Here is an 18,526-nt window from a genome sequence, read left to right as displayed (position 1 = left end):
GATCCACAAAGGCCTTTAAGAATCCTCCCTTTTTGGAATATCTAGGTCATGGGTCATAGTCTCCTTCAAATTGCTCCTACATTTATGCTGTTGTTATTTCTATTACTTGTACCATTTTCTGCATATTTAATTTTTTCTCTTGTTCTTTATTTCTAGAAATTTTGGTACTCTGTTTACTTTGGAATTAAAATGTAAAGTATTTCATTCCGTTTCACTATCTATGGGGCCTATTAACGCAAAATATCTATATATAAAATTACTGTGGCCATCTCAGTATTAGTTCAAAGGTTAATTTCTCACTCTTAATAATACAAAACAAATTCCTCAACAATCATACAAAGTATCATAAATGCTATTTTGATGCTTTTTTTACTTTCTTCATAATGGAGATCATAGGTGAAGATATGAAGTTTAAAAAACAGTTAATGCTGGGGAACTGAATGTCTTTGCAGAGGCATTTGTTTAAAAATATATATTTTTGCTATACTTTTAGACAAAATATATATATATATATATATGTATACACACACACACACACACACACACACACACACACACACACACACACACACACACATATAGAGTCATCATTTTCCTAACTCCTGGTAGAAATAGAGTTCAATTTAAACTATTCTTGTTCTATTTGATTTTCCAAAGTAGTTAACAAAAAAGATTTTTCCTCAGGCAAAATCAAAACATAAAAAAAACTCTTAAGTGAACTAGCTGATTTAAAAGATGGGGGCCTACCTTAAGAATCTGATCCCAAAGATGACCAAAAAAGGGTGGGGAGGGAATATTCAGTATTCATCAATTGAGTTAGGAGTATTTTAATTTAAATAGACTGAGTTTAAGTAGCCAAAAGATGAGGACTAGCTAGAGTAAAGGATAATCATTTATTCTGTATACATTAAAAAAAATATTTAAGCTATATACATAGTCCTTCTCCTGCTCTTCTCATTCCAAGTAAAATAAAAACTCCTTGAAGGTAAAAGCTATTTAGTTTTGATTTTATATTCCAGGGTCTAGCTCACATGCCTGAGACATCATCATCATCATCATCATCATCATCATCATCATCATCATCATCATCATAACTTTATTAAGTGAAAGAAATAGTACTGATTTAATTAAGTAAATATAATATTCATTGAGCAAGGAGAGAGTAAAGCATATGTTTTAAAATAAAGTAAATAGAAAAATCCAAACACTAATTCCTTTAAACATATATAAAAAAATGAATCAAATTATCAAGATAAGTTAAAAAACACAAATACCCATGCAAATTTTAAAATTAAGTAAAAATTGGCAGTATAGAGACCCAAAAAGGAATTAGAAAGCAAATGGCTTTAAGAAAAGGTATAATTTGAACTTTAAATCACATAATTAAGAAATTCTTAAAATTTAACTTTTTTTTTTAGGTTTTTGCAAGGCAAATAAATAGGGTTAAGGCCACACAGCTAAGTAATTACTAAGCGTCTGAGGCCAGATTTGAACCCAGGTACTCCTGGCTCCAGGGCTGGTGCTCTATTCACTGCGCCACCTAGCCGCCCCCAAATTTAACTTTTTTTTTTATTAATAATAGTCATATAGTTTTGTTCTTCAGCATATAGATATGGGACCAACATGTTGAAAGTTTTGAGAATATTCTCAGAGTTGGTATAGAGTAAAAAGGAGGCTACACTATAGAGACAGTCAGTATGCTGCTAGCAAAATGCATGTTTTATAAGCAGTCTAAAACTTTAAATGTAAGGAAGAATTTATTTCATATTCTTCCAATGTTTAGTATCTTAAAGTCAAAAATTTTTTTAAAATTTTAGTTGATTTTTATTTAGAAGCGAACATATATAATTTCATCAATGTATTTTATTTAGATCTAAATGAATACATTCCAGCATAATGTCTGTATTATCCCTTTGGTGCCTTTTCAAAGGAAGATGTAAACAATTCTTCCTATTGGATTCTAAGAAAGGATCTAATTTGTAAATGAAAGCAAGTAACTGCCTCACTATGTTTCCTACTCCCAGTTTAATCAATTTAAGCAATTAAAAATAATGAAGCAATAAGACACTCTAGGGATCTTGAGGATTTCAGTAGTGACTCATAGATCATTTTCTTCCCTGGAGTCCTGAGACTACTACTACTATATGTTGGTGGTAAACTTGAGATTTTTCCATTACATGTACTATTTTCTACATGTCTTACTATTCAATTTTTTTCTCTTGTACTTTATTTCAAGAAATTTTGGTAAACCAGTAATTTACTTTGGAGTTTAAGTTTAAAGTCTAATTCATCATTCTGTTTCATTTTCAAACAGTATTTCTAAGTCAATATATTTCTTAATTTAATTGATAAAGATTGTGTCTTGTCTTCATCCATACAATCTCCACCTGTCAAATTTTGCTCATCCTTTGTCAGCACTCAAATACTATTCCTTTTATAAAACTGACTCTTATTTCCCTCCTGTGCAAGTGACATCTACCTTCTCTGTACTCTCATATCACAATTTGTACTTCTTTTAAAATATGGGGTTTTTTGAGCATGTTTACTTCCTTGTGAGTTTATGAGCTCCTTAAAACCAGATGGATGGTAGCTAACATAATTGCTTGTATATAGTAAAAACTCATTCAGTACTTATTAAATGTTTCATTCATTAACAGACTAAGAATATGATTAGAAGTAATTTTTCCCCCCACCAAAAAAACCCATAAAATCATTCCCAAACTTAAATTTGTCAGGCATTTCATATATATATATATATATATATATACATATATTCAAGATTATCCATATTTTAGAATCTAAGTTCATTTTAAAGTGTTTTAAGATACATATTAGACTTATATTTGCACTTAATTAGAAATCGCTGGTGACTATTGTTAACCTAAATCTTTTCTTTTTTCTTTTTAGATTATGTTTCCTATTTTCTAAATTAAAATGTGACAACCTCAAACATTCCAACAAGAATTACATGAACACAGATGACATTCAGGTTCACATTATTAATCACCTTGTTAAGTATGGGAAAAATGTTTCTAGTCTTTCTCCCTTAGCTTTATTTCATTGTCAAAAGAAATAGTTCATTTATCTCCTGGAATCATAACCTCAAACGTTTACCCAGATTTCTTCTCTGCCATTGGAAGTGTAGGAAGCATTTTTACTATATCCAGAAAAATTTTGCAACCACAATATACCAAAACTCCCCATATTAAGCTAAACTTACTTCTTTCCCCTCCCCTAGTCCTGAAAATTGCCACTGTCTTAATGTTTTCTTCTTGTTAGACATCAAACTCAAGAACTATTTTGCTTATTTTCTGTTTTTGGTTTGAGTTATGTATATCTGATTAAGGTGTAATGTCATTTAGACTCTGATGCTCAAAGTACCCTTTATCATACTCTTCAAAGTATTACTAAATAAAACTCTTTCAAATAGCTAATGAGAATAAAATAAAAAAATCCAATGAGAAAATGCTAAATCTTAATGTGCAAAAAATTCAGTTTGTATATTTTCATTTGATAATATGTAAGAGAAAGTATGATTGTGCAAAGCTTCAATTTTAAACAATACAAATCCAGAAAGATCATCAATAGGAAAAATTAAATTTGGATTAACTTTCAAAGAATACTAAGAAATATGTTTTATTTAAGCATTGTCAAAAAACAATATTTACAAAATATTATAACACTTTCTGGAAATGTTCAAAATGAAAAAGTTGCTCATTTATACAATGAACATTTTTATATCTTTATTTATATTTTAAATCTTAATTATAAAAACTGGATAAGATATACATTGATTTTCAAGTACTAGCCTTAACAGATGTTTCAGGAAGATAATGTGGATTTCTTAGCTTAGTTGTAATATAGAAGCGGAAGTCAGGTGCATATTCAATTGTAGAATCACCAAGTCGGATACATATACTCCCACCCTGTTTAAATGTCTGTTTTAATAGAAGAGGCTCCAGAATAGGATCTAGTTCTTCCCCGACATTTTCCAGCAAAACTAGAATAAATTCATAATAGGATGTCATGTTATTTAAATTACTCGATGTATTCATTGCATTCATTCAGGCAAAAGGTAACAGTACATCAAGGTCCATCTTTCACCAAGATGCTTTGCTTTACTGACTTTAGGAGGAACTTCCTATGTCAGATAGTCAAAAATTCTTAGCACTTTGCATGTAGAAAAGTTATCTATATGTAGTGTTATTAAAACATACAAGAAACAGTAGTTTTAGGTTTTTTAATATTACTAACAAATAAACTATTTTCCAATGTTTCTTCTGTTAAGTATTTCCTCAGTTTGAAACCAAAGAGCAAACAAATTTTTGTATATTCAAAAAGCCATTAATAGCTTTAAAACAAGATTGGTAGTCTTATTTAAAGTAAATATATGGTTAATTCTAGTGACAGAAATAGACATAAAATGCTAAATAATTAGTTACTTGTTCTTTCTAAATGTTAGGTGTGACATAGTACATGATCCTGTAGCCAGGATTCAAGACTATCATAAAAATGTAGCAAATCTGAACACATTTTTGACAATCATATTCCAATAACATGTGCCTGACTCACTTTCTATGTTCTTTCCTCCCTCTAAGTCAACTCAAATATATGTATCTTTATTTGCATTATAGTTTTCTTGAATTTTCCAATATCTAAACACAGGTGCTTAAATGGAAGAGGACTTAATTACATCTGCTTTTTAAAATTTTAACAGTGAAAGATTCATTTACTTGAAGGTTAAATGCAAAAATAGTTGTACCAACTACCATCTGTTTCACTCTTTATAAAACTAAAAATGGATTAAAGATATTTGTCCCTTCTCTTTGATGAATTTTCAAAAAATGTAATAAGCAATCATTAACTTTATTTCAAATGGTCAAGTGGATTGAGCAGACCTAGGGTAATGGAAAGAGTTGTAGATAGAATAAGACCATCTCAGACAAATCCTTAATATAGCCTTTGGCAAATCTCAATCTCTCATTCCCTCTTGCCATTGTGCCCCAGGACCTAGCAGAACAGGAGGCACTTAATCAATGATTGAATGTTCTCCCTCAGTTTCTCCATCTTCAAAATGAGTTCTAGAATTCTGATTTTCATATTAATAGATGATAAATTATCTCTCTAATCTTCTGAACCTCCTCAGTATATTGTAATTATCTCATTGTTCATGGTTATTGCTCTTAGGTACATTTATTCCCAACCCCTGATCCCATTAAATTGTCAGTTTCAAGAGGGTTTAAGAGCAGCACTTTTGGTATCTCCTTGCTCAGAAAATGCCTGTTGAATGCATAAATATCCTATTCCATTATTTTTAATGTACCTGTGATTTTTGGGGAATTCCCAGTGAGAAATTCCTTTCCATTAATATAGCCTGGCAACTGCTCTGCAACTTATGGTCTTAACAAAGTTGTTTGGGATAATGAGAATTTAAATGACTTGCCCAGTGACATGATCCCTATGTAATAGAGATAGGACTTAAATTCAAATTATTAGGACTCCTAATAACCAATATACCATACTATCAAAAATGTGTATGATAATTTTAAATATTTGTTGAATGAATCAATATAAGTTTTGTATATGTAAACATATGTGTAATTTTTCCTTTCTGGTTATTTCTCTCAGTTATCAAACACTGTTCTCTTTCAAGTTTAATATTTTTAAGTATATAACTTTATTACAAAAAGTGACATGAAAAATTATGAAACTAGGAGACTTTTGCTATGTAATACTTTCTCAAAGAATAAATACGATTTTTGTTATTTGGGGGATAGTTTAAATTTAAAATATGATTTATTATAGATATATTCAAACAATAAAATATTTAATCTAGTTTCTTAAATTGATAAAGGTAAAGTTTATATATGAGATTTTTCCTGAAAAGTAATTTTCAGATTCATATGCCTTTGTAATGATAAAGGGACAATGATACAACAATACAAGTATCATAAAGTCCTTAATTAATTAATTAATACCTATAGAGAAAGGGAAAAAACTGGCAGTAGAAATAATGGTCTGGTAAGCAAGTTTTGGTATATCATATAGACTCTTAAAAAGAATATAAGAATCGTAATGAAAAAGAATGCCCAATTTCAGGCAACAAGTAAAATAGCTAAATTAAAGAAATCATTGCAAACAAATATATATAGGCATGGAAAATTTCCTAACCTACTGTGATTACAATTAACAAAGTTTAATTTGATTATCAAATAATGAAATGGAAGAATAAAATCACCATTTTTATATGTATCTGATGTTTGTCCTTTTTTTCAATCTTAAACAATTTTTGAGTTAATTGTGCCCTCTCCAGGCATTTAGGTAATATACAGTTTTACTATTTAATTACTTACCAGGCGTACCAAACTGAATGCAATTTTCCAGGGTCCTTACATAGTCTGAATCACTTAATTTGATTATGTGAAGGGTATTGGCTTTTTCCATATTCTTTACCCATTTATTAGCTTGACCCTGAGGATCTATCATTAGAGGCCATCTTCTTGCATTCCTGGAAGGGAAAGAAAGAATGAATATGGTCCAAAAATGAAACTGATTATATCTTACTTCATAATCTCAATCAATTCCATCACAATTTTTATACTAGAGTATCCAAAGAATGTAAGATATAACTTTCAGAGTTTTGATGTCCTAATTGTGAATACAAAAATACCATACTTAAGTGAAATTGATTGACAAAATTAAGTCTCATCTCATATAAATTGGGTCAAAACCTGCAAATGATCATTATTTTAAAATTCAAATATAATTTGTGTCTAAGTCTTAGTTTCTTAACTTCATAGAAAATTTTATGGTAGTTTTTCATGAATATTAACTGTCACTTATCAAATAAATTTTTCTGTTTTCTCTGTTCATTTTTCAATTCCCAAAGAAAATTATGTTCTTAGAATACCACCATTTTCATCAAATTATGTAACTTAAATGAAAACAGTAAAAAATAAGTGATAAGTCAAATATAGTTTATTCTTCCATTTGAAACTCAAAATTCTTTAAATTTAAATTATACTTTTCAAATCATTTGCTATTCTTTCTGGTCACTTGACCATCAATTAATTTAGAATAGTTCTCACCATAAATTATAGATGATCAAAAGCTAGAAAACTTTGAATCATCTAAACTTAAAATACCCAGTACATTCAAATTGCACCCAGCACATTTTTCATTTTGTCACTACAATACTTAGTTCATTTCTCTGTCTCATTTTTTCTTTTTTTAAACAAGTTTTAAAGTTCTCATTATAAATGCAATAATCAGCAACAAAGACAGCAATGAATAAATGAAAAAGGGGGAAAAACTACATAAAACCTCCTAAGTACATAATGAATTAAAATAAAATCACCAGACAATAGATAAATAAGTGATTCTTCCACATCATGTTCCTTTCTGACTCTATCTGAAGTTTTATTATATTTGATTTTATTTTTATTTTTCCTATATCCTTGTATATCAATGTGCATATAATTCAATACTTGCTGATTTTATTTTCTGTATTTCCTTGCAGTCACATTTATCATTTTTTGTGATATTAAATTTTTAAAAAAAGAGTGCACTGTGATAGAGAGTTAAGAAAAAAGTTAAGAAAATAAGCTGAACAAAAGAACACATACTGGGTATGTGTCTGGATAAGTCATTTAACTTCTCAGTGTACCAGGTGACTCTCAAAGACTATCAAAAATTATAGAACAGTTACTGATCTTCAATGGTAGGAAGAATTTCCTTTCCGGGCATTCCCTATACTGATGAGATCATGGGTCTGTACCAAAAAAAATTAAAATATTTTTTTCATTAATAGATGTTGATACATCAATGGATCTACGATGTTATCCAAGCAAATCCTTCCTTTGATTTTTGCTGCAGGCAGCAAATCATCCACATTATCTCATCCAATGGATAGAGGGTGGGAACAATGAATAGGAATTCTTTATTTCATGATTTTTTTAAACCTCGCTTGTTGCTTCTGTCTTTTTATCTAATGGATTCAGCTTTTGTTGTTATATATTCAGAGATTAATTCCTTCCTATGAGGTTTTTAATGAAGAGGTTGGAGGGAAAGAACTACTCTGTCATCTTCTGGATAAAATGATCTCCTTAAGCAATACTCTTAAAAATATGTAATATTTCAATATTTTCTGTCATATGTCATTATCAAAAGTGACTGAGCAGTAATTATCAAGTTCCAGCTAATACTTTATATAAAAATTGATATCTTTTACATATTTGACATATTAATTTCCTGAAGAAATTTATACCCTATCATTGCTTACCTACTGTCTCTTTTATTTTCTCTCTCACAACTAGAAAGACATTGGCTTGCTTGGGGCTTATTGTTAATGGGAATTTTTCTTAATGGGAATTTATACCCCTGAATTCCTCCTCTAGATTTTTCCTCTTACAAAGTTATGTGAGCCATTTTGCTCTTTACATTTGATGTCAAAATAAATTCAATTAAATTTCATTATTATTTGAAATATGTTACTATAATATCTCATTCAAATGTGTATTATTTGTTCATCTTAAATTTTTTGTTATATAGGTATACTAATTTTTATATATTTTTAAATAATGCAAAAATTTATTTTTAATTACAATACATGATAAAATAATTCAAATCTTATCACAAATTACATGAACATTTTAAATACAAATTATTTCTTTTTTCTGTTCAGTCATTTCAAAAATTACCTATCGCTTCATAACCCCACTTGGGGTTTTTCTTGGCAAAGATACTGGAGTACTTTGCCATTTCCATCTTCATGCCTGCCAATAGCAAAACAGCTGGTCATTTCAATGACCAAATTCACAAAATTGAATTTGATTTATACTCAAAAGTATAAAATTTGATAGACTTGTTTTGCTCACAATTCTTATGGCTAAATGAATTATTTATTTTTATCATGGAAAGCATTCAACATATACATACATACATATATATATATATATTCTATTGAATATCTTGTCATTGTGACTCTTCCCTCTAATACTACAGATTGCAAAATCATGTTTGTTCACCTTGTAAAACTTTAGTCCATATACTCCCACAAATTCACCACAGAGAGTGGCCACTTCAAAAATTGAGTAAATACAATTAGTTGACTGAATTTTCATTACAATTTAAGGAGATTAAATGAAATTTGAAAATGCTTTTTTGTACTTATACATCAGACTGTCAGTGAGAAATCTGTGTTAACTTGGATGAATTTTTTATCAAAAACTTAAAATTCAGATAATAAAATCAAGAACGTTCTCATTCATTTTCAATTGGTAAGTAATATAATACTTTGAAAGCTGAAAAAAAAATAGGCAGAAAAACCCAAACTGTCTTCACTATAAACATTGTTTTCCATGTTTCTTAAGTTGCACAGATTAAATAAGAGTACTCACTAAAAATAATATACTTATTCAGTGTTTCAAAAGATCTGTTATTTATTTTTACATTATAACTAGAAGTCTGAATGAAACATGGGCAACACACACTGGAGGGTCATTCTCTTTGGTTCCCTCCCCTTCCCCCTGGGAATTCTGCCCAAGCATGTGTCAATACATTCAGGCAAATTCAATGCAAAATTTATGATTTTCATGAGTTTTTCATAAATACAAACAACCTACCCTCAAGATGACTAATGTTATGATGATAAGTGTATCTAAATAAGCTTTGTTGTTTAATTATTTTTCAGTTGTATCCAACTCTTCATGACCCATTTGGAGTTTTTTTTTGGTAGTATTTTGTCAATTCTTTCTCTAGCTTATTTAACAAATGAGGAACTAAAGCAAACAGGGTCAAATGACTTGTCCAGGGTCACACAGCTAGTTTTGAACTCATAGAGATAAGTCTTCCTGACTCAGGTCTGGTATTCTATCCACTGTGCCACCTAGTTTCCTGTTCAAATAAAGTACTCTGATTCTTAGATAACAGAAATGGCCATTCTTGCCAGAACTTATGCTATAGAAAAATAGGGTAAATTTCACATCATAATAAAGTACTGTGACAAGATCTTAATGGAGATACAAGTCAAATACTCAGTAGCTATTTTAATTAACTTGAGGAGAAAACATGTTCCTTACATAATGATGATCCCATTATCAATGGAAAAGGAATCTGAGGGCAAACCAGCAATGTTCCAAGCTCGAATTTTCACAGGTTCTCCTAAAGAGCTTGTAAGAGAATAATCATCTGAGCATGGGATGTCTCTTTCTCTGCATGACAATGTCCACTCATTGGTTTGGTACTTTTAGGAACAAAACAAAGGACAAAAAAAGTTTGGATATTAGAAAATTTACAATCTGAATATGACAATATGTGTTTCTGGATTAAACATCTCAAAAATTGTGATTTTCTAGTTTTTTCCCTTCAGGAATTCAAAACTTCTATAGCTGCCGAATTATTTTGGAAGAAGTTTTTCTTTGACTTTGAATCCTTTTGCTAGGATCCTTTATTTCTAAAATAGCATCTTTGAAAATAAACTATTACAACAAATACTGGACTTTACAGTTATCAAAAAGTTTCAAAGTCATCAGGAAGAGAAGAATCACATATGCAGATTTTTAAAGAACTGGCAGATATTATTGCTAAGCCAATGTCAGAAAGCTATGAAAGATTCTGGAAAATAGGAGAATATAGAAAATATATACTAGATTCTGAGCTTATTTGACAAGATTCTCTTACTTGCTCACTGTCTGTCTCTGTTTCTCCCCCCCCCCCACCGGGTGGCAATCCCAGAGAGAAAACTTTCTCTACCAATACAGGGAGGGTAAACTGATCCTTTCAGTCTTACAAATAACTGGGGAAACTGAGAAATTAGGTTACTTTCCCAGGTCCTTGGGCTAGTAGGGTCAGAAGATTTCTCAGGGCTTTCTGACTCCAGTGCTGTCTCTCCACTATGAAAGGCCACCTCATTAATAGCACAAAAATAATGAGCCAGAATGGGGCTGAGGCTTGGAAAAGGCAGGAAAAACAGTCAAAAAAGAATGGGGAATGAACAGCAAAGAATCTAACATGTGCTCTAATTTTTTGTTTTTGGTATGAAAATTGGTAGAGAAATACCCTATTATTTTCAGAGTTTAAGACTCTCTTTAGGGCAACAAAACATCTGTCAGGACTCTATCACAGCCAGTGGTTCTTAAAGATTTTAGAGAACTAAAGAATGCATGGTATGTATAGAATTTTTATTGAGTTCAATTGGGAAAGTCAGACCCATGGATACATTGCATTTTGGATATATAGTAGATATTTTGACAGTTATGAAGACTGTCAAATGAATGCATGATCACTAGGACAATATAGTGAACTGAATGGATCTAGAGTTTTATTGATGTACAGATCATAACCCATCCATGGTGGCTCATCCTGTATGATTCTTGCTCACATCCTAGTTCACCACAGGGGTCTATCTGACATTCTGGGGCCTTTCTTGTCTCTTGACATTATAACAATGCTAGTAGAACACAAGGGTTCTTTAATGGTTAGCTCTTACTTCTGACACATGAGCTGTTCATCTTTTTTTCCAAACATACATGTCCTTTGACGACATTATTTTGGTTCTTTTCACAGTTCCTCATTTGTTGTGTTACAGCTTGCTCAGACTCATTATGTCCCTTTTCATTGTCCTCAAAGTCATATTTGATCTTAATTCTTTACGATTCTCTACCTTTCAGTCAGTTATATGATTTTTAAAGATACCACGGGATACATCTTGTGAAAGTCTATTTCCTATTAATATATTTCTCAAAGATATCTTCCAAACACGTCAATTAAAATCATAATGTTCTTATACATGAGTTAAAGTATGAATATATATATATATATATATATATATATATATATATATATCAATACCTGCTGATATATGTTCTTGGTTACCTTTTTGAAAAATTATTAAAGATATTTTCCATGCCTTTTTTATCTGCCCTTTCCCCAGATACATTGTAAATTGTTTCTTCAGTGCCTCTCACAATTGGCCTCTAGCATGGATCTCCTCTCTCTCTCTCTCTCTCTCTCTCTCTCATATATATATATATATATATATATGTACTTGATCAAATGAAATTGGTTTTCTAATTTTCCTTAATGCCTTTCCTATTTCATCTGTAAGCCTATCTGGAACTATGATATTAGTATCTAGGGGTGATAATTTTACTGTCCTTGTTGATTAAAAAAGTTTGCTACTAAAATTTTTTGTACATTTCTTCCAACTTTAATATTTGCATTTCTTCTGGTTTCACCCTTACATGGCATTAGGATGACTTTACTTAATTTAAGACCCAATTGGGTCTTTCAATAAACTTTCTTTAAATTCAAGTTTTACCACTTGCTTTTCTTCTGTTTTATCAGGTGATACAACTTCAACAGTCTTTCTTTGCAAGATTTTACCAATAAGGTTATATTCTAAACCAGTATGCTTGGCTACCATCCTTTACTCATGGCAAGTGAAATCAAATACTTGCTGATTAAAGAGCTTTTTAGACTCGTTTGCTCAATTTACATTAGTTGAACTTTTGCAACAAGTTTCTTCAAAAGATCAAAAGATCATTTATTTAAAGCTGAAAGGGACCTTAGAGGTGTGGTCATTTACAAATGTGAAAATAAGGCCCAGAGGGAACTGGGGCAGAGTCAAGATTTGGAAGAGAGTCCTCTGGTTTAAAATCCAGTCTACTTTCCTCTATATAACATGTTGGTTCCCTTTATCTCTTACTTGTTTAAATCTGATTAAAGTTGTTAGTGCATATAATATTTTTTCCTATTCTTTTAGCTTTGTACTATTTTTGACCTTTGGTCTAACAAGTTGATAGTCTACTTGTACACCAACATTTGATTCAGGAATTAATGAGTTAGTCTCCATCTGTTAAGATATAAAAAAATTTTCTTTTTTGTGATTTTTTAAATTCATTTTCAATTCTGATGTGGAGGTATGAGAGCTCTGTATTGTTGTTGCTCATCAAAGAGTACCAATGACATCGTGGGGCAAGATCTTGACTTTTGAGTTAACTGGTTTTTTGACTTGTTCTTGATTCATATTTTTAACCTTTTTGCATTCTCACTTATTCCAACTTTGGCATTAAAGTCACTGATTAACATCCTTATGATAAAACTGGATTGTTTTATCAAAGTTCTTTTTACAATTTCTCTACCTTTCATCATAAACAACAGATATTGATGATTAAGCAGGAACTATTTTCTTTTTTTAATTAATTTATTCTTATTTTGTACAAATAATGCTTTTTTATATATTACTAAAATATTATTATTTAAGAGTAAACATAATGCCCCCTCCCCCCAAGAAAATATAGACCCACATAAGGGATAAAATAAAGGGGAGAGAAAAAATTAAAATAATAATAATAATAATAATAATGATAGTAGGTATGACTGGGTGGCACAGTGGATGGAGCACTGGCCCTGGCCCTGGAGCCAGGAGCACCCAAGCCCAAATCTAGCCCCAGACACCCAACAATCACCCAGCTGTGTGACCCCATGCAAGCCACCCCAACCCCACTGCCCTACAAAAATAAAAAAAGACCCAAAATAAAATAAAATAGTAGTAATAATAATAGTAGGGGTGGCTGGGTGGCAGACAGATCACTGGCCTTTGAGCCAGATGCACCCAGGTCCAAATCCAGCCTAACACACACAACAATCACTCAGCTGTGCAGCCCCAGGCAGGCCACCCAGTCCCATTTGCCCTGTAACACCCCCCAGAAAATAATAATAATAATTAAAAATGTGCTTCAGTCTTTGTTCCACATCCACCAACTCTGTTGCAGGTGGATCACATCCTTTAGGATAAGTCCATCACAAAAGTTACTTCCATATTTTTCCACCGTTGCCATTGCTGAACACAACTCCCTCCATTCATACTTCTCTACTACCATGAACTATATTTTCTCTCTCCTTTCACTCTGTCTCTGCTGTAGCGCAGCAGACAAATCCCCAGCCCTGGGGCCAAGAGGCCCAGAACTCACATACCACCCCTTACCCAGCATCCACCTGGCCCTATGGTCCTGGACAGGCCATCCAATCCCAGCCCCTTGCAAGAAGTAAAAAAGAAAATGTGTTATATCTGACCACTCTTCCCTCATGGTCCATCCTCTCCTCCAACACTCACATTCCCCCCCCTTCCCCCATCCCCCTTCTCTCCTTACTACAGATGTCTATACCCCCATTGAGTATATATGTTGTTTACTCTCCTAGCCACCTCTGATGAGGACAAAGATTCCCTCATTCCCCCTCACCTTCCCCCCTTTCATATCATTGCAATAGTTTGTTGTAATGAAGAAAAATCTTATTATATGAAATATCTTAGCCTATTCCTCCTCTCCTTTTTCTTTCTCCCATTACATTTCCCTTTAATCTATTGACTCCATTTTTACACCACAATATGTCTTCAAATCCAGTTTTCTCCTGTGCATCATCATTAAGTCCCTCATATTTTCCTCTTCTCCTCTACTCTCTATGCTTCACCTGAGTCCTGTATTTGAAGATTAAACCTTCTGTTCAGCTCTGGCTATTCCAACAGGAACATTTGAAATTCCCCTGGTTCATTGAAAGTCCATCTTTTTCCCTGGAAGAAGACATTCAGTTTTGCTGGGTAGTTCATTCTCAGTTGCATTCTAAGCTCTTTTGCCTTCCGGAATATTATATTCCAAGTCTTACGAGTTTTTAATGTAGTTGCTGCTAAGCCTGTGTGATCCAGACTGCAGCTCCACGATATTTGAGTTGTGTCCTTCTGGCTGCTTGTCATATTTTCTCTTTTACTTGGGAGTTTTGGAACTTGGCTATAATATTCCTGGGGGGTTGTTTTTTTGGATTTCTTTCTTGGGGAGATCAGTGGATTCTCTCCATTTCTATTCTGCCCTCTGCTTCTAGGATATCAGGGCGATTTTCCTGTAATAAGTCTTTGAAAATGATGTCAAGGCTCTTTTTCTGGTCATGACTTTCAGGTATTCCAATAATTTTAAAATTATTTTTCCTAAATCTGTTTTCCATATCAGTTGTTTTTTTTCAATGAGATGTTTCACATTTTCTTCTAATTTTTCATTCTTTTGGTTTTGAAGCATTGCGTCCTGATTTCTCGTAAAATCAGCAATCTCCCTGAGTTCTGTTCTTTGTCTGAAGAATTTGTTTTCCTCAGAGAGCTTTCTTATCTCCTTTTCCATCTGGCCAATTCTGTTTTTTAAAGCATTCTTCTCCTCAATAACTTTTTGAACTGTTTTATAAGCAGGAACTATTTTCAAGGCACGCTTTCTTTAGGGGGGGGGCAAAAATTTGTCATGAATACTGAAAAACAAGATGGAAAAAATATCCCATTAAATGGTGGTGTTATCTTTGGCTATACCAGAAAACCAGCTCTGTCAGCTCCTTTATTTGTCCTCAAAAGAGAACTTGTGAGCTATCCTTTAGATGCAACATCCTTCATTCTTAAGTTGATTACAGTAAAAATGCTAAGACTGATTCAATAAGTTCCTCCAGTTGAATGTTCATCTATTGGTCATTAGGTAGGGATTTCTCATTTAGAATTAGCCCAAGAACCTATCATCTAGTGGTCACCTTATGAGTGATGAGTCTTTCCACATTTAGCTAAGGTGATCATCAGAATGAGAATTAATTTTATTTCCAGGTTCATACTCAATCCCTTTCCAGCATTATAGAAAATATTAGAGCTTTCCTTCTGCTGGCATAACTCTTGAAGGTCACTATGCCACACTGAGAAATCTATAGCAAATAATTTTCTCATGATTTACACTTAACCCACAGTACCTGATATACTGTGGGACTGGATTACTTCATTACAGAAGTAAGCTCAATAACTTTTCAATTGTGCACAAGACAAATGGATGAGCAGAGAGCACATTTATAGGGATTTTTTCCTATATTAAAATATCAGAAATGGTTATTTTTCAGCTAAAATTACTAGTTTTTTCAAGTCAACACCCACATATACTATCCTAGGGACTACCAGATTGTGACATTTTTGATTTGGTAGGCAGAACTTTTTATCTAAAAACATGTTTTCTAGGATTATAAAGGGAAAATCAGCAGATGGTTTTGCAACTTATAAAGAAATTTATTTTAGATTATCTTCCAAGCTGAGGAAGAGAGGAATAAAGTAATACTGCTATTTTATAGTTTCAGTGGATCTGATCTCACCAATGTAGATATTCCATTTACTAGTACAGGATAAGCTACTACTACTGCTGCTTATACATTTACCTGTTCATTCATTCATTTATTGAATTATTTAAGCCCGACTTATGATTTCAAATGCAAAAAAAACGAACTCTCAATGAGGACACTCCTTTCTACCAAAACAGATAGGCACATGATACATAACCTGAACCTCTGGAACATGAATTCGGGTTTTCCTAGCCTGCCTTCCTTTAGCCATCATTTAAATAATGTTTAATATTCTCCATGCTTTCCATTCATTAGCTCATTTGATCTTCACAAGCACACTGGGAAATAGGTATTATTATTATTATTATTATTATTATTATTATTATTATTATTATTATTATTATCCCAATTTCACAGATGAAAAAACTAATCACTACCCTGCTATTATTCTTTCATATCTAACATTCTATGGAGGCTTGCATAGGTGGATAAAATAACTGCCTTTTTGTACATGACTAATAATAAAATGTAATCTTATCTGTAGACTCACTAAAAAAACTCTGAAATATTGCTTAAGAAAAACAGAAGATGAACTTATTTTATCCCATTTCCATACAGTTTTAATTTCTTCTGCTGTGTCTCTATATTTAAAAAAAAGGTTTTCACTCTTTATAATTTGAAAGTATTTGACATGGTAATAACCATGAAAAACATTCTTAATTTTTTAGGCATCAGTAGTATGTTTTAGTGATTAGAACTCTCTGTAGGGACACACTTGGGTTCCAGAAGAGTTTATTTGTTGAATTCTCATGGATATTTAGAAATTTGTATTTAAAGTATGGGGCTTTTTTGGTTTATGTAATGACAATAAAACTTCTGAGGTATAATTATAGGTGCTTCATCATGTCATTCTAGGAATTTAGGAGATGTTATATTTTTAAATCTATAATGATATGAGATAGTTTCCATCATTTCATCACATAATCTGCAACAATCAATAAATCTGGGTTCCCTAAGGATAACCTTTCTATACTTTATTGTGGAAATGACCTTAACCTGAATTGCTTTCAGAAACCTGTGTTTCTATAAACAAATATACATATATTTGTTGAACACTTTCTTGTTGACATAATGACTGAACTAGTAAGGATGTAACCTATACCATATAAGTATCTGTGAAAAATGGCATACTCAGTAGCCCATTTGCTCCATAATGATATCTTTTCCATGTACTAATTTATTCTTCTCCCTATTTTGGCTTATAATTATAGATAAAATAAACTTTTAACTGATTTATATCCTAAAATGTTAACAAGGCATTTTCTTTCTAAAACATACTCTTGGATCTTAAGTACTTCATAGGTTCTAGTCAGAAATAAATAAATTTTGGTTATAGTCAAGGAGTTTAATAAAGCATTTCTGAATTTATCATTCACTCTTGATATGTGAAGCAAGTGAGTTTTGTTCCAAAAGTATTTCTATTTTTTTTTAGGTTTTTGCAAGGCAAACGAGGTTAAGTAGCTTGCCCAAGGCCACACAGCTAGGTAATTATTAAGTGTCTGAGATCGGATTTGAACCCCAGATACTCCTGACTCCAGGGCTGGTGCTTTATCCACTACACCACCTAGCCGCCCCTATTTCTATTTTTAACCTGCTGATCATGTGCACTGAGAATATTTATCAATTTTATTTTTCAATTCCTCTTTCTTTTTAATGAGGAAGTATTAATCTTTCTTTAGTTGGTTTGGTTGGGGTGATGATCCTTATGTTTAATTAACATTGTATGATTTTTATTTGGACATCTATATCCTCTGTTTTCCATTGTACCATGACAAAAGTATATACTAAGATTGGACTTTTATATGTATTAATGATCAAAATGGATTCTAACCATTAAGCTTTGACTTTGGAGGGTCAGTCTGTTTCTTAACACAAAATATTGTGCTAGATGCCTTTTTTTTTAACTCAGAATAATATTTGATTTTCCTTGACCCAATTATTGGGAGGTTTTAATCTTCATCAAGTAACTCAGTTTGATCTCTGGATCCAAGCTTAAAATCTTTAGTTTCTGTTATATCTCAACATACATGATCAGTCTATGTTATACAGAGTTCCAATGATATTTTTATATGAGGAAATTTCCATAAGATCAAATAGATATTTAATGAGTTTTTATGTGGAGGCATATATAATTTGATATTACAATGTGATTCATATCATGATAGAATTTAACTTCTTATTGCATCAAAGGTCATATTTGACTCTTTTCAAGAGTAACAACAATGGGTTGAAGAATAGCAGAATCATAGTAGAATTAAATTGCTTTCCTAATAGATGTGATGTTTTATGTCAACTGTTCTTGCACTTATTGTGATTGGAGTATTTTTTAAATAGCAAAATG

The 18,526-nt window shown here is 31.7% G+C and overlaps 1 protein-coding gene across 9 annotated transcripts in view; it reads right to left on the bottom strand.

The window, feature by feature from the left end:
- The window catches only part of DNAH7 (dynein axonemal heavy chain 7), a 271,696-nt gene that overhangs the window by 105,791 nt on the left and 147,379 nt on the right, over positions 1-18,526 (bottom strand). For all 9 annotated transcript variants that reach the window (XM_074215444.1, XM_074215439.1, XM_074215442.1 and 6 more), the window contains 3 exons: positions 10,080-10,243; positions 6,354-6,508; positions 3,810-4,000 (listed from right to left, as the gene is read on the bottom strand). In XM_074215444.1, the coding sequence (XP_074071545.1) occupies positions 3,810-4,000; positions 6,354-6,508; positions 10,080-10,243 (510 nt within the window). The remainder of the gene's footprint in view (positions 1-3,809; positions 4,001-6,353; positions 6,509-10,079; positions 10,244-18,526) is intronic.

This window comes from Macrotis lagotis, chromosome 1, assembly GCF_037893015.1.
Source record: "Macrotis lagotis isolate mMagLag1 chromosome 1, bilby.v1.9.chrom.fasta, whole genome shotgun sequence".
Classification (NCBI taxonomy): domain Eukaryota; kingdom Metazoa; phylum Chordata; class Mammalia; order Peramelemorphia; family Peramelidae; genus Macrotis; species Macrotis lagotis.
The sequence above is the reverse complement of the archived record's forward strand: the minus strand, read 5'-3'. Positions and strand labels throughout refer to the sequence as shown.